The sequence below is a fragment of the Nyctibius grandis genome, chromosome 5, assembly GCF_013368605.1.
Source record: "Nyctibius grandis isolate bNycGra1 chromosome 5, bNycGra1.pri, whole genome shotgun sequence".
Classification (NCBI taxonomy): Eukaryota; Metazoa; Chordata; class Aves; order Nyctibiiformes; family Nyctibiidae; genus Nyctibius; species Nyctibius grandis.
Genome location: NC_090662.1, coordinates 2,695,532 through 2,715,105, shown reverse-complemented (window position 1 = coordinate 2,715,105; position 19,574 = coordinate 2,695,532). Strand labels below are relative to the sequence as shown.

Genomic DNA, 19,574 nt, shown 5'->3' with positions numbered 1-19,574 from the left:
ATCAAATCAGTAAGCTGGTGCTCTTAAGAAGGAACTGCTACAATAGTACTTTCTGACAGCTGTGAAAGTTTGGGGTTTCTTTCCTAGTGCCTATGGAATGTGGCTATTATTGTTTCTTACCTTACACTAAAAAAAATCCCACAACAAAAAACCCAAACCATGCAACCCAAATGAAGCTTTTTGTAGTGTGGCATGGCTGAAGCCACGATGTCCAGGTGGTTACTGGAGTGCTGCATCCATCGTGATGTTTTCCATCAGTGAGCATGGATGGTTAGTCCCGTAGTCAGTGCTCATAGTGAGCTGTCATGGCAATAAAGTTGAGCACTTACCAGTTGAAAGTCTTCGGTGCTCACTGGGAACAGGGCTTTACAGCTCCTTTTCTCTTAATAAGGTGGAAAATTTTCTTCTCTTGGAGTCTGCTCATGTGATGTGGAATGTGTTTGGGACAGCCCAGCAGTCCCATTTGCATGCTTAGCTCTTGTTTGAGAGACTACACAAACTGCCTCCAATAATCATCTTGACAAGGAGGAAAAAAAACACAACGGGCATTTTTTTCCACTCTTCCTTCATCTCCTGTTTCTGTGGAGCTGCCTGGTATTGGTTTCTTTGTAGACTGGATGAACGATCATTCACCTCCCTACAAGAGATGCTCTTGGTAGGAATCAGTAAGGATGAAGGGATATTCAGGGTGTATTTTTATGGAGATGCCTGTTGGCTCTCTAGCACAGACCATTGTCTGCAGTGGAGTTATCATAGAATCGTTTGGGTTGGAAAGGACCATTGAGTCCAACCATTAACCCAGCACTACCAAGTCCACCACTCAACCATGTCCCTAAGCACCACATCTACTTGTCTTTTAAATACCTTTAGGGATGGTGACTCCACCACTGCCTGGGCAGCCTGTTCCAGTGCTTGACTACCCTTTCAGTGAAGAAATTTTTCCTGATATCCATGTTGCCTGATCAATATAAATGCATGTTTTAGACGTTGATGTAGTCAGGGAGAGTCTCCACTAGAGATTTCCCCTGAATTTCCACCTGAATATCCAGGCAAAGGCATCATAAGCTCTCTCTTGCTCCAGTTTTGCCTTTTCAATGGCTATCATAACAAAACTGCTGCGTTGTGAGTCGTGGTAAATGGCAGGATTTGCTTGTCTGTGCTGTGGCCATGCCCGAATGGAGCTGTGCTTGTGTTGGGCTGCAGCAACTTAGTTCTGGGTCCATGGAGGTACGATGGCAGCATCGAGAGAGGTAAAGGTCAGGGGTGCAGTGCAGGCTGCCGGCATTAGCAAGAACTGTTGCAACGCTGGGTTGTTGTCAGTATGTACGAGGCATCATCGGGAATAAGATTTACATCTCAGTGTGTTTTTCAATGTAAAATATTTAAATACAAACAAAATTACTTTTCCTCATAGCTTACACCTACATCTAGAACATTCATTATTATTAATTGAAAGCTAAGAGCGGAAAAGATGTAAAAGCATATTTTTCTCTCAGTGCCGGTGTCTGTTCTTCTCAAATCTCACATAATAGGGCCAAGCACATAAGACAGGTTGTTTTATTCCTTGCTGTGGAGTTCATCCCAGTCAATAATATTGATTAGTGCAGCATGACTTGCTGCAACAGGAATAACACCCCTTTCTTAATTTGAGCCTGTATTTCCTAGTTCATGCCTCAGTAGTTCATGCTTGGATGAATTCTTCAGTAAGTCAGTTAAGACACAGACCCCACTGGAAATTACAGGATCTGACATTAATAGGGGAAATGAATAATTTTCTTTTCCTAGAAGTTGCGCCTCTTTTTTTTGCACGATTAAACTGTCACATTGTGCAAGTTAACTTTTTAAAATGCAAAATGTAATTGCTGAACTTTTTTTTTAACAGCTACCTCTTTATAATCAGTAAAGTTTTATAAACTCTGTTCTCAGCTGCTTCTTTGTGCTTCGTGAGTCCTTACGTTACTGTAGGATTTATCAAGAAGCTCCATGTTGTAACGGTGCATTTGAGGGACCTCAGTCAGCTTGAGGAAAAACTGCGACTGCAAATATCTAGGGGATGGCTGCATGGATTTCCCACTCCACAGGGAATTTAATATTGTCCCTTTTACCGGGGCACTGAAACAGCATCTTGGAGACTACACCAGTGCTGTGAATTCTTGTAGAAAACACTCCTGACCTGGAGGGACCATTTAGGGTATGGAAGAACTGGCGTCAGTGACCTGTGTGGTCCTTGGATGTTGTTGTGAGGTTGCTAATAGGAGGGTCAATTAAATCAAGTCATCGAAGAGCTTTTTTTTGTAGATGGGTTGCAGGTAATGACCTAAAGCCCATAACCTTCACTTTGAAAAGAAGGTCGGAGTCACTTACTCATTGCTTGTGTTCCTCCTCTTGCACTTTCCAATTTGGAGAGATTCTTCTCATTTTGAGGCAGACAGATGTCAGGGTCAAAAAAATTCAATAATCTGCCGGTGGTGTTTTGATTTCAAGTACTTTGTCATTTCCCAGCCTATAAAGCTATCATAATAATGTGATTAGGTTCTGTATTTATTATTATTCAATCATTAAGGAGAGTTCACATGCAAAATGAAAAGGACTTGATAATATTTGGGATATACAAACTTCGCCTAACTTCCTATTTGTGGTTATTTGAGGGTTTTAGCCCAAAAGCACGCTTGGTAGGGTTGCTTGTCAGGTGATACCAGCAAGATGATGGTCTGTGCTTTGTGACAAGGGAGTATGACCAAAATACAGGGGATTATGTGCTAAATTGCTGCTAATTTCAGAATGAGTGTTTTTCTGATGCTGTCGTTTGCTTATGTGTGGGGCATCTGGCCTGTTCTCCTAAAAACATTTTCTTCTGGAAGGGTGACAAGTGGACTTGGTTGGTATCAGGAAATGCAAGGGTTTCAGGAAATTAGGATTTGTCCTCCTCTCTTTTTTTCTCTCTCAGTATCCTAATTTAAGGTGTTTTGGTGTTAGGAGCTGCCTATGGAAGTGACTTTAGTTCAGATGTAATGACACGTAGGTGGGTGTTTTCATGTCCTGCATTCTGGGCCTGAGGTGTGTAAGTAATGCTGTCTGAGCTCATGTTTTACTACCAAGGAGTGTGCCCAACTCAACAAGTTTATTTTTCCCATAGCTGAGAGCCTGTTTGTACGCAGCTGGAACTTGAGCAAATGAGACTTCTGCTGGGGAATTACAGGACTTGGTGTAGGACATGGACTCCTGAGAGACCCAGTAGTGTTAAATGTAATAAATAAGTTAAAATGTCATGTCACTGGCAATCAAAACCAAGCTACCTTCCAAGGGATTGAATGGTGGCATCATCAGTCAGAGGTGCAGGAACCTTCCATACAGCAATATGGAAGCAGCAAAAAAACGTGCTGCTCTTAAAACCCTTTCCAAGCATTGTGTGCTTCAAAGCACATCTTTGCCACGTGGACAAGACCTTGGGTGCCTATTAAACAAGGTGAAGGCTCTTGTGCTTTTGAGAAAGGATGATTTAAGTGTGTGTTTGGTTTTGGGCTGTTCCAATAGCTGCTGAAGTCACTGAAACTTGAGGCTGGAGGTCCCCATCTGTCAGTGGGGTGACACTCTGAAGAACCACGAGGCTCAAGTCTCTTAATGGTATCTGGGCATCTCTTGTCTGTATGATGTGTAACGTCTTAGCACCTCCAGCCCAGTACATTGGACTTCAGCCCAACTCACAAATTCGTCTGATGAGGCTGGGAAACTCTTCTGCGGTTGAAACTGGGTCCTGTGCCGTAGGAGACCTGCACTTACCAGTCTGTCTGCAATACTATCGCTAACTATGGAAAGAGGAGCCTAAAGTAATGTATAACTGCTATCTGTATGGTTCCTATTGCATTAGGAGTACTTTCTCTGAGCAGAAAGAAGAGAGAAAGAGCGTATCTTCATGTTAATTACTGATCTTTTGCCAGGAATGAAGCATTTACAGACAGACCTAAATATTTAATTATCACTTACTATCTAAAAATCAAGGGATGTTCAGATCTGTTAGACAACTTGTTTCACGTTATGTTCCAGGAGGACCAGATGATAACTTAATTGAAGGCGGCGGATCCAAGTTTGTCTGCAAACCAGGAGCCAGAAACATTACCATCATCTTTCACCCCCTCCTCAGGTAAGTAAAGCTTTTCTACATATTTCTACAGGAGCAAATAATTAGAAAAAGTAGAATTAACCTGCTTTCTTTACGGGCACGTTGCCACTTGTGGGATGACGTCCCACAGCAATGGGCTTGCTGTAATGTTGTTGATGTGCATGCGTGTAAAAACTAATCACTAGTTGAGGTTGTTGCCGATGCTCTTTAATCTGTTTCAAAAGGAACGAGCATACCAAGTGGGGTTGCTTGCCTGGGTGACCCGTTGTCGTTGAACAGTGTAATTTATTATTGACCCAAGTTGGGGAAAGTTTAGCTGCAGCCTGTCACAAATTATCATTGACTGTCCATTATGCTTATTAAAAAGTCAGAAGGATACTTTATGAACTGCAAGGTAAGTTCATTCTTTGATAAAACAAGTATGGTCTATGGACTGCAAATTAAATGCCTCATCTGAAGTGCTGTGCCAATTACTAAAATCTTAGAAATTCACAGCTCATCAAGGACTGCTGGAACTTTAAACCAGAGCAAGTCTATAATAAGCCTCTTCTCACCATGTCACTCACCTCTGGTACTATAATTTTGCTCTTTTTCCTTTACTATCTAACAGTTCACGTTCTTAGTTTGGCCGGAATTAAATAGTACAGTTCTTGGTTTACATCAATCTTCCACCTCTGCTTTTTCCTTGCAGGGTTTTCCTATATCATCAGACATGTCCTTTCCTATTCATTGCTAGCACCTTTACAGAGCATTTCCCTCCTTGGCTCTGTTTGTGTTACTCACTATCATGAGTCACTTAGGCAATGGGACTTGTTTCTCTGGCGCTAAAAACAAGCAATAATAAAATAGTAATAAAAAGTAATTGGAATCTGATATCCAGATGAAGGAACGTTCTGACTGCCGTCTCGGTAGCTGAGAACTGTGGTCATTTGTGACTTCTCAGGACTTAAAAACACAGAAGGAAGGTGCATAAATACCTCCAAATTTAAATTTCTGATGTCATGACACTAGATATTGGAATAATCTTGAGAACAGCGCCTGTTGTGAGGACATATCAAAATCTGTTACGTTTTTTCAGATCTTTCCTTGAAAAAAGGGTTGCGTACATTGTACGCTCTTCATTTGTTGCTAGATGCCCGTAATGAAGTGGATAATTTCACAAGCACATTTTGTTTCAACGTCTCTCTCTTTTAGGAAGAAATGTGCTAAAATAAGTTTTCTAGTGCATAATTTATAGTTTTCAGCCATTTTATTATGATGATTAAGATGCAATATGCTATTTAAGATATGACCACTGTGATATGGACTTCAATCTCTTCATCTTTAGTGAATTTACAGGCTTCTTTCAAGCACGGAAGGGGGTGGTGGTGCTCTTATTTTTATCGATAAGATACTTCACATTGATTTAGAAACTGGTGAAAATACTTCTTTCTTTCTATTTGCCTTCCTGCTTCATTTTTTCCCCTTTTTTTTTGCCATCCGAGTCAAACATGAGTGCTCTGCTTTAAATAGCACTTCTCACAAACACTTCACTTTCATTACCAGCTTGCAAGATAGGCAGTAGAAATAATTTGCTTCATAAAAAATAATTGCATCAAGATTAAGGTACCTGCGTACAATATATTTTTTTCATGCCAGCCATCTGCAACATCTTAACTTCCTTGCATTGAGTGATTCATTGATAATTGTGTGAAGAGAAGGAAAATACTCTGTGACCCAGCTTACCCTTTTCTCACTGCAGAGTGGGGTGAGTTTGGGTGTAGGCGAAGACTGTAGAAACTTTTAAAATGTGATTTACCTACTTAAATGATCGATAGAGTAAATGCATGAGTCCTTGCTAGCTTAGTTTTAACTCAAGTTCCTCAACTTTGGCATGCACGTGATGCATGGGATGCAGCATACCTGGGATGACCATAGAACTGGATTTCTTTTTGCTGATAATTTCCTACAGGGAATTCTGTTCCTGATGGGAGTCAATAGCAATGACCTGTCCTACCAGCAAACAGGCTTTACCCGTTGGCTTCTGTTAAAATTGGCTGTATGATGCTGGCTGTGGTTGTAAAATGCTGAATATGGTGGATTTGCTAAAATATTGACGTTTGCAATAATTTCTAGCACATCACCTTACGTGTACATTCCTTGTTGGTTCGATCTTTGTCGCCCTTTTCTAGATGCTATTGCATTAAGTGTCAAGCTCTCGAGGAGGTAATTGCTGCGGAGGTGTGAAGTTTTCACTTGCGTTATTTTCCATTTGTTGTTGAGGTTCTTGATGGCCTGCCTCAATCATCTTTCACAGAATCACAGAATCACAGAATGTCAGGGATTGGAAGGGACCTCGAAAGATCATCTAGTCCAATCCCCCTGCCGGGGCAGGATTGCCTAGACCATATCACACAGGAACGCGTCCAGGCGGGTTTTGAATGTCTCCAGAGAAGGAGACTCCACAACCTCTCTGGGCAGCCTGTTCCAGTGTTCGGTCACCCTCACCGTAAAGAAGTTTTTCCTCAAATTTAAGTGGAACCTCCTGTGTTCCAGCTTGCACCCATTGCCCCTTGTCCTGTCAAGGGATGTCACTGAGAAGAGCCTGGCTCCATCCTCTTGACACTTGCCCTTTACATATTTATAAACATTGATGAGGTCACCCCTCAGTCTCCTCTTCTCTAAGCTAAAGAGACCCAGCTCCCTCAGCCTCTCCTCATAAGGGAGATGTTCCACTCCCTTCATCATCTTCGTGGCTCTGCGCTGGACTCTCTCTAGCAGTTCCCTGTCCTTCTTGAACTGAGGGGCCCAGAACTGGACACAATACTCCAGATGCGGCCTCACCAGGGCAGAGTAGAGGGGGAGGAGAACCTCTCTCGACCTGCTGACCACACCCCTTCTAATACACCCCAGGATGCCATTGGCCTTCTTGGCCACAAGGGCACACTGCTGGCTCATGGTCATCCTGTTGTCCACTAGGACCCCCAGGTCCCTTTCCCCTCCGCTGCTCTCCAACAGGTTTGTCCCCAACTTGTACTGGTACATGGGGTTGTTCTTGCCCAGATGCAGGACTCTACACTTGCCCTTGTTATATTTCATTAAATTTCTCCCCGCCCAACTCTCCAGCCTGTCCAGATCTCTCTGAATGGCTGCGCAGCCTTCCGTTGTGTCAGCCACTCCTCCCAGTTTGGTGTCATCAGCGAACTTGCTGACAGCGCACTCTAATCCCTCATCCAAGTCATTAATGAATATATTGAATAGAACTGGTCCCAGAACCGACCCTTGCGGGACTCCGCTAGACACAGACCTCCAACTGGACTCTGTCCCACTGACCGCTACTCTCTGGCTTCTTTCCTTCAGCCAGTTCACAATCCACCTCACTACCTGATCATCCAGACCACACTTCCCCAGTTTAGCTGCGAGGATGCTGTGGGAGACCGTGTCAAACGCTTTACTGAAATCGAGATAGACCACATCCACAGCTTTACCATCATCTATCCACCGGGTAACATCCTCATAAAAGGCTATCAAGTTGGTTGAGCATGACTTCCCGTTGGTGAAGCCATGCTGAGTGCCCCTAATGATCCCCCTATCCTTGATGTGCCTAGAGACAGCACCAAGAACAAGTTGCTCCATCACCTTTCCGGGGATGGAGGTGAGGCTGACCGGTCTATAGTTACCCGGGTCCTCCTTCTTGCCCTTTTTGAAGACTGGAGTGACATTCGCTTTCCTCCAGTCCTCAGGCACCTCTCCCGTTGCCCACGACTTAGCAAAGAATGTTTCAGCGATGTCACTTGTACAGGCTTAAAATGAATTTGTTTTGAATTCAAAATAATCAATATTTTATTTAGAAGTTTTTTTTTTTCGTATTTTTATCAAGTTCACTTAAATATGTTGACAGAGAAGTTTGAGCACTGGATGAGTCAGCTGATCTTCTGAAGAAGCTGAGTGCTTCTAGAAGTATTAAGCTAACTGGATCACTGGGAAATCAGACACTGGCGTGATGATTTAAAGCCTGAGCATCACATTAAGTGATGGCTTTAAAATGTAATTCAGCACAGTAATCTTAGCTGGAGAGTTGTAACCAGAGCTTTTGTATTTATCAGTCTGAATTTCTGTCTTTTGTACTACTCATATGAAAAGTGTCACTGTCTGTCACGTCAGTGTTGCACACAGTGTTAAGTTTACTGGTTATAATAGCCTTTTTTTTTTTTTTTGGTCCTTTTTTATTTACAAACTGAGGCTGAGCTTGGATCCTTTTGAAGAACACAGAGCAGGCTTTCAGGGGGCTGTAAATTAACCCCCATAGCTCCAGTAACGAAAGTTTGTTTAGAGAAACAATTTACAACCATGGAGAATGTAATACATACAAATGATTTTCAAAGTCTTTCTTCACTCAGATTCATTTAGAGCAATGAGCCAGAGCTGGGAAGTGAGATGTTGTGCCATTTGGGACGTAGGTCCCTAATTTCCACTAGGACAATTGAAACGCACCAAGCCCCAGATTAATTACCAGGACTTAACGACACCACCACACACGTAATAAATGAACAGTGAATTTTTGGAAGACAAGGGGGTATTCTCGCAGAGGTGATTCCTGGGAATAGGTTTTTACTAACTACATAGGAAAACTAATTGGACTTACAAATTGAAGAGGAATATACATCTGATTTTCCTTAATTACATATTGCGGGAGGTGTCAAAGTATAAAACTTACCAAAAGAGTTCAGTTGCTTTCTTCATCCTTCGCTGCTAACCAGCATCTCCTTGGATCGTGAAAGCGCTGGTGTAACTGGTCTGTGGACTAACATCTCCCGTTGGAGGAAGGAAACATGCGGGACCGATACTGAAGCCCCTTACGTTATGGAATATTGAACAGCCTGAGTGATGTCTGTTGTAACATTTGTTTGGTGGGGATTTTTTTCTTGTTGTTGTTGTTTATTTGTTTCAGCTGGCATTTGAAAGGCACTTGGCTCTTCAGGGTAATAATCATTTTACATATGCTTTATGGAGTATGTTTATTACCAGACAATTGAAGAACAGATGTCTGCAGTCTTGAGGCTTAAGGGGGAGGGACAGGAGGGACCGGAGATGGAGGGGATGATGGCGTTCGGAATCGTGAAAGCACCGCTGATGCTAACTCAGTTGAACGTTGTTTGGATATTGGGTATTAAGGCCACGAGGGTATCCGTTTATTAATCTCAGCCACACTTCATTAAGATCAAGCAGCAATTAAAAGGGTTGGAAGAGAAAGCAAAGTGTTCATTGATTCGGAAGAAGCAGTTGCTTCTAGACAAGGTTGTATCCTTGTGAAGGAGTGGGCTGGAGAGGCTGAATTGCCTTGGCACCCCTTCCCTCTTCATTGAATGGGCAGAGTCTGTCCTAGGGGATCTCCCTCTTTGCCAGGTGGGAAGATCTGCAACGTGTCAGTGATATTCTCATCATTGCCTTTGATTTCAAAGTCTGGAGAGTAAGAAGGTGAAAAACAAAGTGTTATTTATTAGAGTACCAAAAAAAAAGGAAGCAGGAAAGGCAAAATTACTGATCTGACTCTGCTGGTGTTGTTTGAGGTGCAAAGACTAAAGTTTAAGGCTCGGGTGTGTGCATGGTCCAAGGCACTGCAAAGTTTGCTCGTTCTTGGTGTTTCAGATTGTTCAGAGTAGGGGGAAAAGAGCAGGGAACAACTTGACATTTTAATTTAACATTTAAATGATTATGTCCATTCATACTGGTCTCCATGATTTAAAGCAGCAGCTTTTTGCCTGATAGCATTTCTGGAATTTCCTGTTTCTTCCAGTTACGTTAATGCAAATAAAAGAGTGATTGCTCTTTTAAGAAATAAATGTTTTAGAGAATAATCAAGGAGGGTAGTAATTGACTTCTGCTGCCTGTTGATACCAGCGTATTCCTCACCAGCGGGTGACAATCAGCTCTGAACTGCTGAAGGTCAAATTTCAGCCTCCACTGGTAACCCGTCCTTGGGAGGGAGGTGTGTGACGTACAGAATATGTACATACACTCAGTTACATAGGTATTAGCAGTGATGTTTTAGCTTTTCATGCTTTGGGAATAATCATGTCGAGCTTCTATTTAATTCAGGATAAAAGTACTGTATGTAGAATTTAAATCCCCTGTTTATTTGGAAAATGTTGGGAGGGGTTGGTAAAGTTGTCAGTGGTTCCTATGGGGTATCGAAGCCCTTTGGTCTTTGTGAGCATCTTTGTGAGCAACTGTAATTGATACAAGCTGTGTATATAACTAAAAACCCATGTGTACCTCCCTGATAATCCCTTTTATTAGTATATTTGTACAGCTATAATAATAAACAACTAATATGATTTTAAAATATGCTGTAATAACTTGTAGTTGTGTACTACAAAATTAATATTTGATAATATGGGGAGTGTGTTATTTGGAAAGCAAAAGGAGTGTGAAAATTAGATTAGTTTGTTACTTACGTTCAGTGTGTTTAGACTATGTTAAATGATACCAAGTATGTTAAGAAAAATATGTGGTATTTTATCAGCCTAAGGGGTATATATTATTATTCAAGTAGATGGAAAATGTCAGAGACTCATAGGGCACAGATAGTGTGAAATAATGAGAGCTGATGTCTTTAGCTTTTTGAAATCAAACCTAAAATACTTGATTTTAGAGAAATGGATAAAACCGACTCAAGCTGGGAGAGGGAACTTATAATATTGACTGCTTAAAGTTTGTATTTCAGATTGAACGATGTTCAGAGGATAAGGGGTTAAGTAAAAAAAGAGTCTGAGATGCTGTTATGTACACAGGAAAACATTATTTGCAAACTTTTAAAGTCAGTGACCCCTTAAAAATATAATCATAGAATCATTTTGGTTGGAAAGGACCTTTAAGATCATCAAGTCCAACCATTAACCTAACACTACCAAGTCCACCACCATCACAACCATCCAGATTTCATGAATACTGCTTTTTTTTTTAAGTCTTACATTCAGACATATCCTTTATCTTCAAAGAGAGGGAAAAATATCACCTAGTTAATCTAAATCTCGCTTCTGCAAGGTAGAGAAGGTGGCCAATATCGTCCCTTTAGAGGGGGAGATGGTGCCTCTCTGCAGGCTTGGCGGTGTGGCGAGACAAATGGGGCTCAAATCAGGAGATCTCTACTCCTGCTTCTCGTTACGGTAACAGTAGTCACCGTGATGCTTAATATTCCCATCTTTATTTTGGAATTGTTATCACTCATCCTTGAGTGTGACGGATGCTTGATGCAATTTTTCATACGCTCGCTGTTTACTTCAATTGACCTGAATCAAAATCTTAAGGGAGCTATTTGACACCCACCCACTGAATTTTTTTTTCCTCCCCCTGGTTTAACGAGTGTTTAGAAGACATTTAGTTGACGAGTCCCTTGCTGTTGACATTTAGTACTTTATATCTGTCAACAGCAGGAATGAATGTTTCTTGCAGGCGAATCCTAACTCTTTCCTCTTTGACAAGCTCTCATAAAGTCCGCGGCGCTGAATTATAAAGACACATTTCCGAAGAGCTTGTTGTTGTGACACTGCTAAGAAAAGGTTTAGTTCTGACTGAGGCCATCGCAGAAACGGGGCACACGCACGGGAAAGGGATGGGGAACAGCTTCACATTTTGTGCCTTTTTTTTCCCCCCTGATGCTTTATGAGAACTGACAGTCTTACTGTGTGTGTCTGATTAAAGATGACAGTTTATAAAAACCTTAAGGTAAGGCTGTTCATTTTCGATGACAGAAAATAAAGCAATCCTCCCCCTACCTCCCACACAAACAAAAACTCTTACACGCCAAAAAAACTCTTAATATGTGATGCATTGATTTTATATTGTCTGTCAGAGAATGTGCTTCTGCAAATCCGTCAAATTTTGAGTTTTCAAACATGCTTCATCCATACAGAAAATCAACAGCCTGTCAGAAATTTCACATGTCTCCAGCTCCTCCTTCCCTTCAGATGAAACACAACCTTGAAGGAACATAGAAATTGTGACATTTGCAAGAACTTAGGCTGAATAGCTGAAAACAGTGTTAATTCAATTCCACGATAATGAATTACTTCTAACCCGCTTTGTTTTCATCAAGCCAACAAAGTAGTTTTAGCTCATTTCTTAGTGGAAGCGCTGCTTAGGTTTAGTTCTAGCATTTAACTCGTGTTCCCATGGAGCAGGATTAAGGTTCCCCATATTGCTGAACGCTGTTATTTTTATTATAATGTAAGAAGAGGTTTATGATGTCATATGAGTTTTCAGTGACTTATTTATTCCTTATGAATACTATATCACGAGACCTGAGTTGTGTCTTCGAATAGCTCAGTTGGAAGGGACCTACGACAATCATCTAGTCCAACTGCCTGACTGCTTTGGGGCTGACCAGAAGTTAAAGCACGTTATTAAGGGCATTGTCCAAATGCCTCTTAAACACTGACAGGCTTGGGGCATCGACCACCTCTCTAGAAAGCCTGTTCCAGTGTGTGACCACCCTCTTGGTAAATAAATGCTTCCTAATGTCCAGTCTAAACGTCCCCTGGTGCACTTTTAAACCATTCCCACAGGACATAAAATCATAGAACGGTTTGGGTTGGAAGGGACCTTAAAGATCATCTAGTTCCAACCCTCTGCCATGGGCAGGGACACCTTCCACCAGACCAGGTTGCTCCAAGCCCCATCCAACCTGGCCTTGAACACCGCCAGGGAGGGGGCAGCCACAGCTTCTCTGGGCAACCTGGAACAGTGTCTCACCACCTTCACAGGAAAGAATTTCCTCCTAATATCTAATCTAAATCTCCCCTCTTTCAGTTTAAAACCATTCCCCCTCATCCTATCACTCCATGCCCTTGTAAAAAGTCCCTCTCCTGCTTTTCTGTAGCCCCTTCAGGTACTGGAAGGTGCTAGAAGGTCTCCCCAGAGTCTTCTCTTCTCCAGGCTGAACAGCCCCAGCTCTCTCAGCCTGTCTCCAGAGCAGAGGTGCTCCAGCCCTATGAACATCTTCGTGGCCTCCTCTGGACTCGCTTCAACAGCTCCGTGTCCTTCTTCTGTTGAGGCCCCAGAGCTGGACGCAGCACTGCAGGGGGGGTCTCCCGAGAGCAGAGAGAGGGGCAGAATCCCCTCCCTCGCCCTGCTGGCCACGCTGCTGGGGATGCAGCCCAGGATACGGTTGGCCTTCTGGGCTTCAAGGGCACATTGCCGGCTCACGGCCAGTTGCCGGCTCATGAGAATGGATCCATTTATTTAATTTAACTATCTTAAGTACAGAGTAGCTTAGTCTAAGAATGCTTTAAGGAGCCTGAGTTACACACTGAGATCCATATTTAATGCTTTGGCTTATCAGACACTGTAAATCTTTTCAATCACAACGTGAGATTCTCCCATGCAGGAGCTGGTGCCTTTCTGGCAGCTCAGTTGGCATTGGGGAACGAACATCCACAGCAGCTAAAACTTGCTTTATAATAACACCAGCTTTCATTTCAAATACAGCAAGTCCTACTCTGATGCTGCAAAAAAAAATTCAAAGCAACAGAAAAAGAAGCCAAAAATAGCAAAGCATCCTTCGTTTTCGTTGTGGACGAAAAGGGAAGAAGACTTGACAAATTCTGAGTTTGTAATCTCTATGGTAGCTGTTCAGAAAATACATTTGTGAGGGCTTTCCCTGTAGGTGACAGGGGAAATCCAAGGATGAAAACCTAGTGTGGCTTCAGGCCAAGTTACTGCATTATGGCCTTGAAATACTTTCACAAAGCTTTATGGTTTTTCAGTTGAAATACAGGAGACCTGTTTCTCGATGAAAACAAGAAAGGTGGTTCCTGTATTTCGTATTTGCTGTTAAAAGTAAAGATATAAAACCCGGAATGACAGTGCTTGTTAAACCCCATTTCATAGAATCACAGGATGGTTTGGGTTGGAAGGGACCTTAAAGACCATCTAGTTCCAACCCCCTTGCCACAGGCAGGGACACCTTCCACCAGACCAGGTTGCTCAAAGCCTCATCCAACCTGGCCTCATTTCCTCCGTAAAGCAATCAGAAGAACAGGAGGGATATGAAAGGGAAGAGTTTTAAATTTTTATCATTATTTTTACATAAATATAGTGCTGTTTAGCTAAAGGGTCTTGCAGGAAAAGCCGTTCTTAGTGAATCTGGATTCCTTTAGTGTTGGACCACTCATGTCAGAGCTCTCTGCTTTGTGGTTTTGCTGGATTATTCTTGCTGGTTTTTTGCAAAGCTGTTTAAAACCTTACATACAATTTAAAATTTTGTTATTTGGCGAAACTCTAGCTGTTATCTCAGTTAGAGCCCGGAGGTGAATTTCAGTCTCCTCCAGAGATACTAAAAGGGGAAGAAAAGATATTTTCAGAGTATTTAATTTTCATTTCGAAGAGTGAAATCTGAAACGTTTATTTCAACTATTACCTTCTTTTCAGTTTCCTGAGCAGAGCTAAAACTAATGGTTTTAAAGTTACTTCACCAGTAAACTCTGTTTTTCCATTCTGCTGAATTCTGCCATGGATATTACAGTGCGGGACCTTCATTTATTCCTGTTTTATAGACCAGATGCTTTGGTCTGGCCACGTCAGATGTGGCTGCACAACCACTTGCAGGGTTTTCATGGTGCCCCAAAGGCGCATGGAAAAGGAAAGTCCTTGTAGCACCACAGGAGATGCCTTGCCAAGAGGTCGTCGGCCTCTTCTCCCAGGCAACTAGCGATAGGACAAGAGGACACAGCCTCAAGCTTGGCCAGGGGAGGTTCAGGTTGGACATTAGGAAGCATTTCTTCTCAGCAAGGGTCATTAGCCATTGGAAGGGGCTGCCCAGGGAGGTGGTGGAGTCACCATGTCTGGAGGTGTTTAAGAAAAGCCTGGACATGGCACTTAGTGCCATGATCTAGTTGCCATGGTGGTGTCAGGGCAATGGTTGGACTCGATGATCCCAGAGGTCTCTTCCAACCTGATTGATTCTGTGATTCTGTCAGCTCACGGAAGAGCATGTTTTTCAGACACCAGGTCATACGCAGAATAACTTTTTGGTGGAATATTCCTGAGGAGTTTAATTGTAATTTCTGCTAATTTTTAGAGATCTGCAGAATAGCCGTAAATAAATGTTGCAGGAAAGAAGTTGACCTTTATTTTAGTTATTTTGGGTCCCAGGCATCTTGAATACCGGATAGATTAGCAGTAATTGCACATTGTGTAATACCCCTGCTAAGCATTTCTGTAGCTCCTTCCGTCTGATAACTTCCAAGCTTTTCAGAAAGGTCAATTCATTAACACCTCAGCGTGAAATTACTCTGTATGTGGAAATCACAGAATCACAGAACGTTAGGGATTGGAAGGGACCTCGAAAGATCATCTAGTAAATCCTAGTTATGCAACTGCCAGGGACGAAGCCGTTGTGGATGAAGCATCTAGTTGAACAGTCATAAATTCTGTGCAGATTTGTAATAGGTGGAACAGAACTGAAAGTTGTAAATTCCCACTGTTATTAATCAAGGTCCAAATTTTCCATATTATTGTAACTTTGTCTCTCTGGGGTCTTTTTTTTTTAAAAAAAATGAATTTTCTCTGGGGCTGCAACAGGTTGGTAACAGCTTGGTTGAGCTTTCGGTGTCCTTCTGTAGCCTGGTAATGATGGCTCTGCTGCCTGCTCGTACTTGGGTGATATAGTCAACTCTGAGGACTACATCTAGCAGAAGGTGGCATGAATGCCTTGTGCAAACTTCAAGCACCTTTCTTCTCACCGTTGTATTCCTTAAAGGCGAAGTCTTCTGCTGGCTTTGAAAATGGGAATATTCTTTCTGGAGACCATGTCTGAAATCTGGATGAAATACTGGGAGCCTCTTAGCGCAGGGTTGGTGACACCACTCTCACATGGTAGCAGCAAGGCCAAGTGGAAGTGGTCTCAGACAAAGTGTCATAGACAGCGCACGTTGCTGGCTCATGGTGAGCTTCTCGTCACCCATCACCCCCAAGTCCTTCTCCTCAGGGCTGCTCTCAACCCATTCTCTGCCCAGCCTGTATTTGTGCTTGGGATTGCCCTGACCCATCTGCCTGATGCTGTTCAGTCACTTCAGCCTCTGCTTCCTGGTCTGTAGATTGGAGATAACTCTTACTCCACAAGTCAGTTGAGTAATTTGTCATCTGTAGATGAACAGCACTATCAGACAACTGATTGGTGGCTGTTTTGTGGGGTGGGGTTTTATGGACGGATAAGTGCTTTTGCCCTCAGTGACAGGGTGTGAACAGGAGAGTATGAAGCTGTATTTCTATTGAGGTGGACTCCAGTGAATCACAGCTTGTCTAAGTGTTATGAATGTTTATTTGAGTGTATGGACACCAGTAAATATTTTTGTTCCTGGAGAAAATCCAGACAGTGACATATCACCTGGAGTTTAATTTTTGAAATGGACCTTTAAATGCAGTTACTACTCATGATAGTGGTAACTTGAGGTTTCAGGAGCCCAGTAGGACCAGTTAAGGCCATCACCCTCGTTCTGTACCTTCAGATCAGTTGTTTTCTGGGTTTTTTTTTTCTGGGGAAATACTAAAACAAATGTTACAAAATAGCAGGAGCTAACAGCATCTCTTTTTTTTTTCAGTCCTTATTGTGACTTAAGAACCAATCCTTGCAATAATACTTAAAACTCATGGAGTGGCAGTACCAGGGATGCTGAATGATGTGATATGCCTCTGAACACAGAAGCACTTCTTTTTGCTTAGGTTTTATTTTGACTGCCCCCGCTGATTTATCGTAGCATAAAAAGACTACAGAGAAGGTAGTGTACTAGCAGTGCTGTGTATGCTGTAAAAACGTAATGATGATGAGGTTCTGAGTGAAGCTCTTAGTGGCTTTAATAATTTTGGGTGACTTTTTTCAGTAAACTCATTACCTCTGCAGTAACTGTAAGAGAGTGAGTGTTTTCAGAGTAAAAAAATAATTGTTTACACTCCATAAAGTCAAATAACTTTGCTTAATAAGTGCAGATCCCTCAAAAATTTGTCTATTCCTTAGTTTTGGGATACCCAAGTTGATAATTTTTATTACTGAGCCAGGTTCAGTAGACATGAGATGTAATTGTTCTGAATACAAAGAAAAATTGGAGACCTTCTAGGAAGAACACTAAATACAACAAGAAGGGAGAAATATTGGGAAGTGTCAGATATGGTTCTCTTCTAATAGGTCTCCAGAGCTCTCAGAAGAAAGTCACCATTCTGCTGCTTTTGGAGGAGGATTAGTGACAGCCCTGAACCGTGGTCTGGTGGATGGCCAGACGGTGGAGAAATCACAACACAGAAAATCAAAACTGCTACATGGAGTAGGAAAATTGAAATGCTCTGAAGTTTTAAAATACTACAGGGAGGAAAGAAACCCATCCTCTTTTACTCCATCTTCACAAATGGTGGAGACAAGTCTTCAGTCTAGAATCGTTTTTCATTTTATTTTACAGGGCTGTGCAGTTTATCGCTGCAATCCGTTCCTCTTTGGGAAAGTCATCCTGCTTGATACATACTGTATAATTGATTTTAATGAAAACAGGTCTTGCAGTTCACTTGGAAAATCAAACTGGGCCTGCAGCACGTGTAAATTGTTAATCTGAACTGAAAGCAAATTGTTGTTAAAAAATAATAGAATTAATTGCAAGGAATCTCTAGATTGCTAGTCACTGTCTTTTCTTAACATTGGTATTTCTCTCTCTCTCTTCATTGCCTGGCTCCTAAATTATTGCTTCATCTCCTTCCCAGGCAGCATTCTTCCTAGTTCTTCATGACACTTCGAGTATTTGGGAGTATATTCCACTTCCCATTCATCTGTGTCAATCTTTCTTCTATATAAGAGGGGCCAAACTTGTTGCCTAATGATCTGCTGATAAAACAATTCATCCAACCTCTGCTTATCTGCCTTTTTCTCCAAAGTCCCCACCGCTGGCATGTGTCCAGTCACACAAGAGGTGCATCCGTTCCAGCCATGTGAAATGAGCGTTTTTCATAGAATCATAGAATTGTTAAGGTTGGAAAAGACCTAAAAGGTCATCAAGTCCAACCATCGACCCAATGCCACCATGCCTGCTAAACCATGTCCTGAAGCGCCACATCTAGACGTTTTTTGAACACCTCCAGGGATGGTGACTCCACCACCTCCCTGGGCAGCCTGTTCCAATGCCTAATAACTTTCAGTGAAGAAATTCTTCCTAAGGTCCATCCTGAACCTCCCCTGGCTTAATGTGAGGCTGTTTCCTCTCATCCTATCGCTGGTTACCTGGGAGAAGAGACTGACTCCCACCTCACCACAACCTCCATACCATTTTTTATTGTATGATGGGAGGAGATCCGCCATGTGCATCCCCCAAGAGCCTCTTAAAGAAAATGTTTGGCACCTATTCCATATTAAAAAAAAAAAAACAACAAATAGAACTTGTCAAGGATGGAGAACTATTGTTCGAGTAAGCAGAACGGGTACTTATTCTCAGTTTTACATATGCCCAGGCCAATAGTGAAGTGTTTTTTTCTCGTTAGTTTGATGAAAGGCAGTAACGGGTTTAATTGCTGGTTGTCATTTGTAATGTAGTATATGCGGTATTAGAGTTATTCTGATAATGTGTTGTAATTGCCTACCATCAGGCGCTTTACTACGTTAAAAACACGATCTTTGAAGTAGTGTAGCTAAGTTCTTTGAATTGAAGGCAGCAGCTATTGAGAGTACAATATCGTTTAAAAACGTCAATCAAATCAGGTAAACAAAATGAAGGTGGTAGAGTTTTTCCCATAAATTCTCCCTGTGTCCTTAAACCTTTCCGAAAGCTTGGCAGAATAAGCAGCATGCCTGGAGGGCTGATAAATAAAAGCTATTTCAGAGTTCCCTGCACACGCGCCCGGTTTGAAAAGTATTGTGCGTCTTGCATAGGGCTCTATCCAGAAATCCTCTTTGTGTTCAAACCCAAAGGGATTATTATTCATTTTGGCTTTGCTATAGTAAGAGAGAAAAACGCTCTTAGGTAGCGTTGCCCCTGATTTTGCGTGAGAATTGATGGTGCTAAATGGTAGATGGGGCAAAGTTTTTTAACAAGGCAGAGGTTTCAATTTGCGCTGACCTTATCTACGTGCCCAAATGAATCAACAGATGCAAATGAAGCACGGGAGGCTGAGCTACCAAATTTGTATGCTGAGTTGCTGCAGTCGTGTGCCTAGTCTGGCAAAGAAAGGGGGAAGGAGAGGAAAAAAACCTGAAATCTAATGAATAGAAGTGCGGCTCCCAATGACCTTTACCTACTGTTATAATTTTGATGTAGAACACCCAAATTCCTGAAGATGTTTAATCAGCAAAGTTGAATTTTGATGAAACCACGTGCCACAGTCCCATTACCGCTGCAAAAATTAATTATAATTCATAGCGATATTCCTGATTCATAAGGATTAACACTCGTGAACTGGCACCTTTTCACGTTCTTTCCATCCTCGCTGTTGCAAAGTCTAA

The 19,574-nt window shown here is 42.1% G+C and overlaps 1 protein-coding gene across 1 annotated transcript in view; it reads left to right on the top strand.

Moving 5' to 3' along the window:
* The window catches only part of EXOC4 (exocyst complex component 4), a 481,536-nt gene that overhangs the window by 233,840 nt on the left and 228,122 nt on the right, over positions 1–19,574 (top strand). Inside the window, exon 10 of the mRNA XM_068401273.1 lies at positions 4,045–4,141. Coding sequence (XP_068257374.1) covers positions 4,045–4,141 — 97 coding nt within the window. The remainder of the gene's footprint in view (positions 1–4,044; positions 4,142–19,574) is intronic.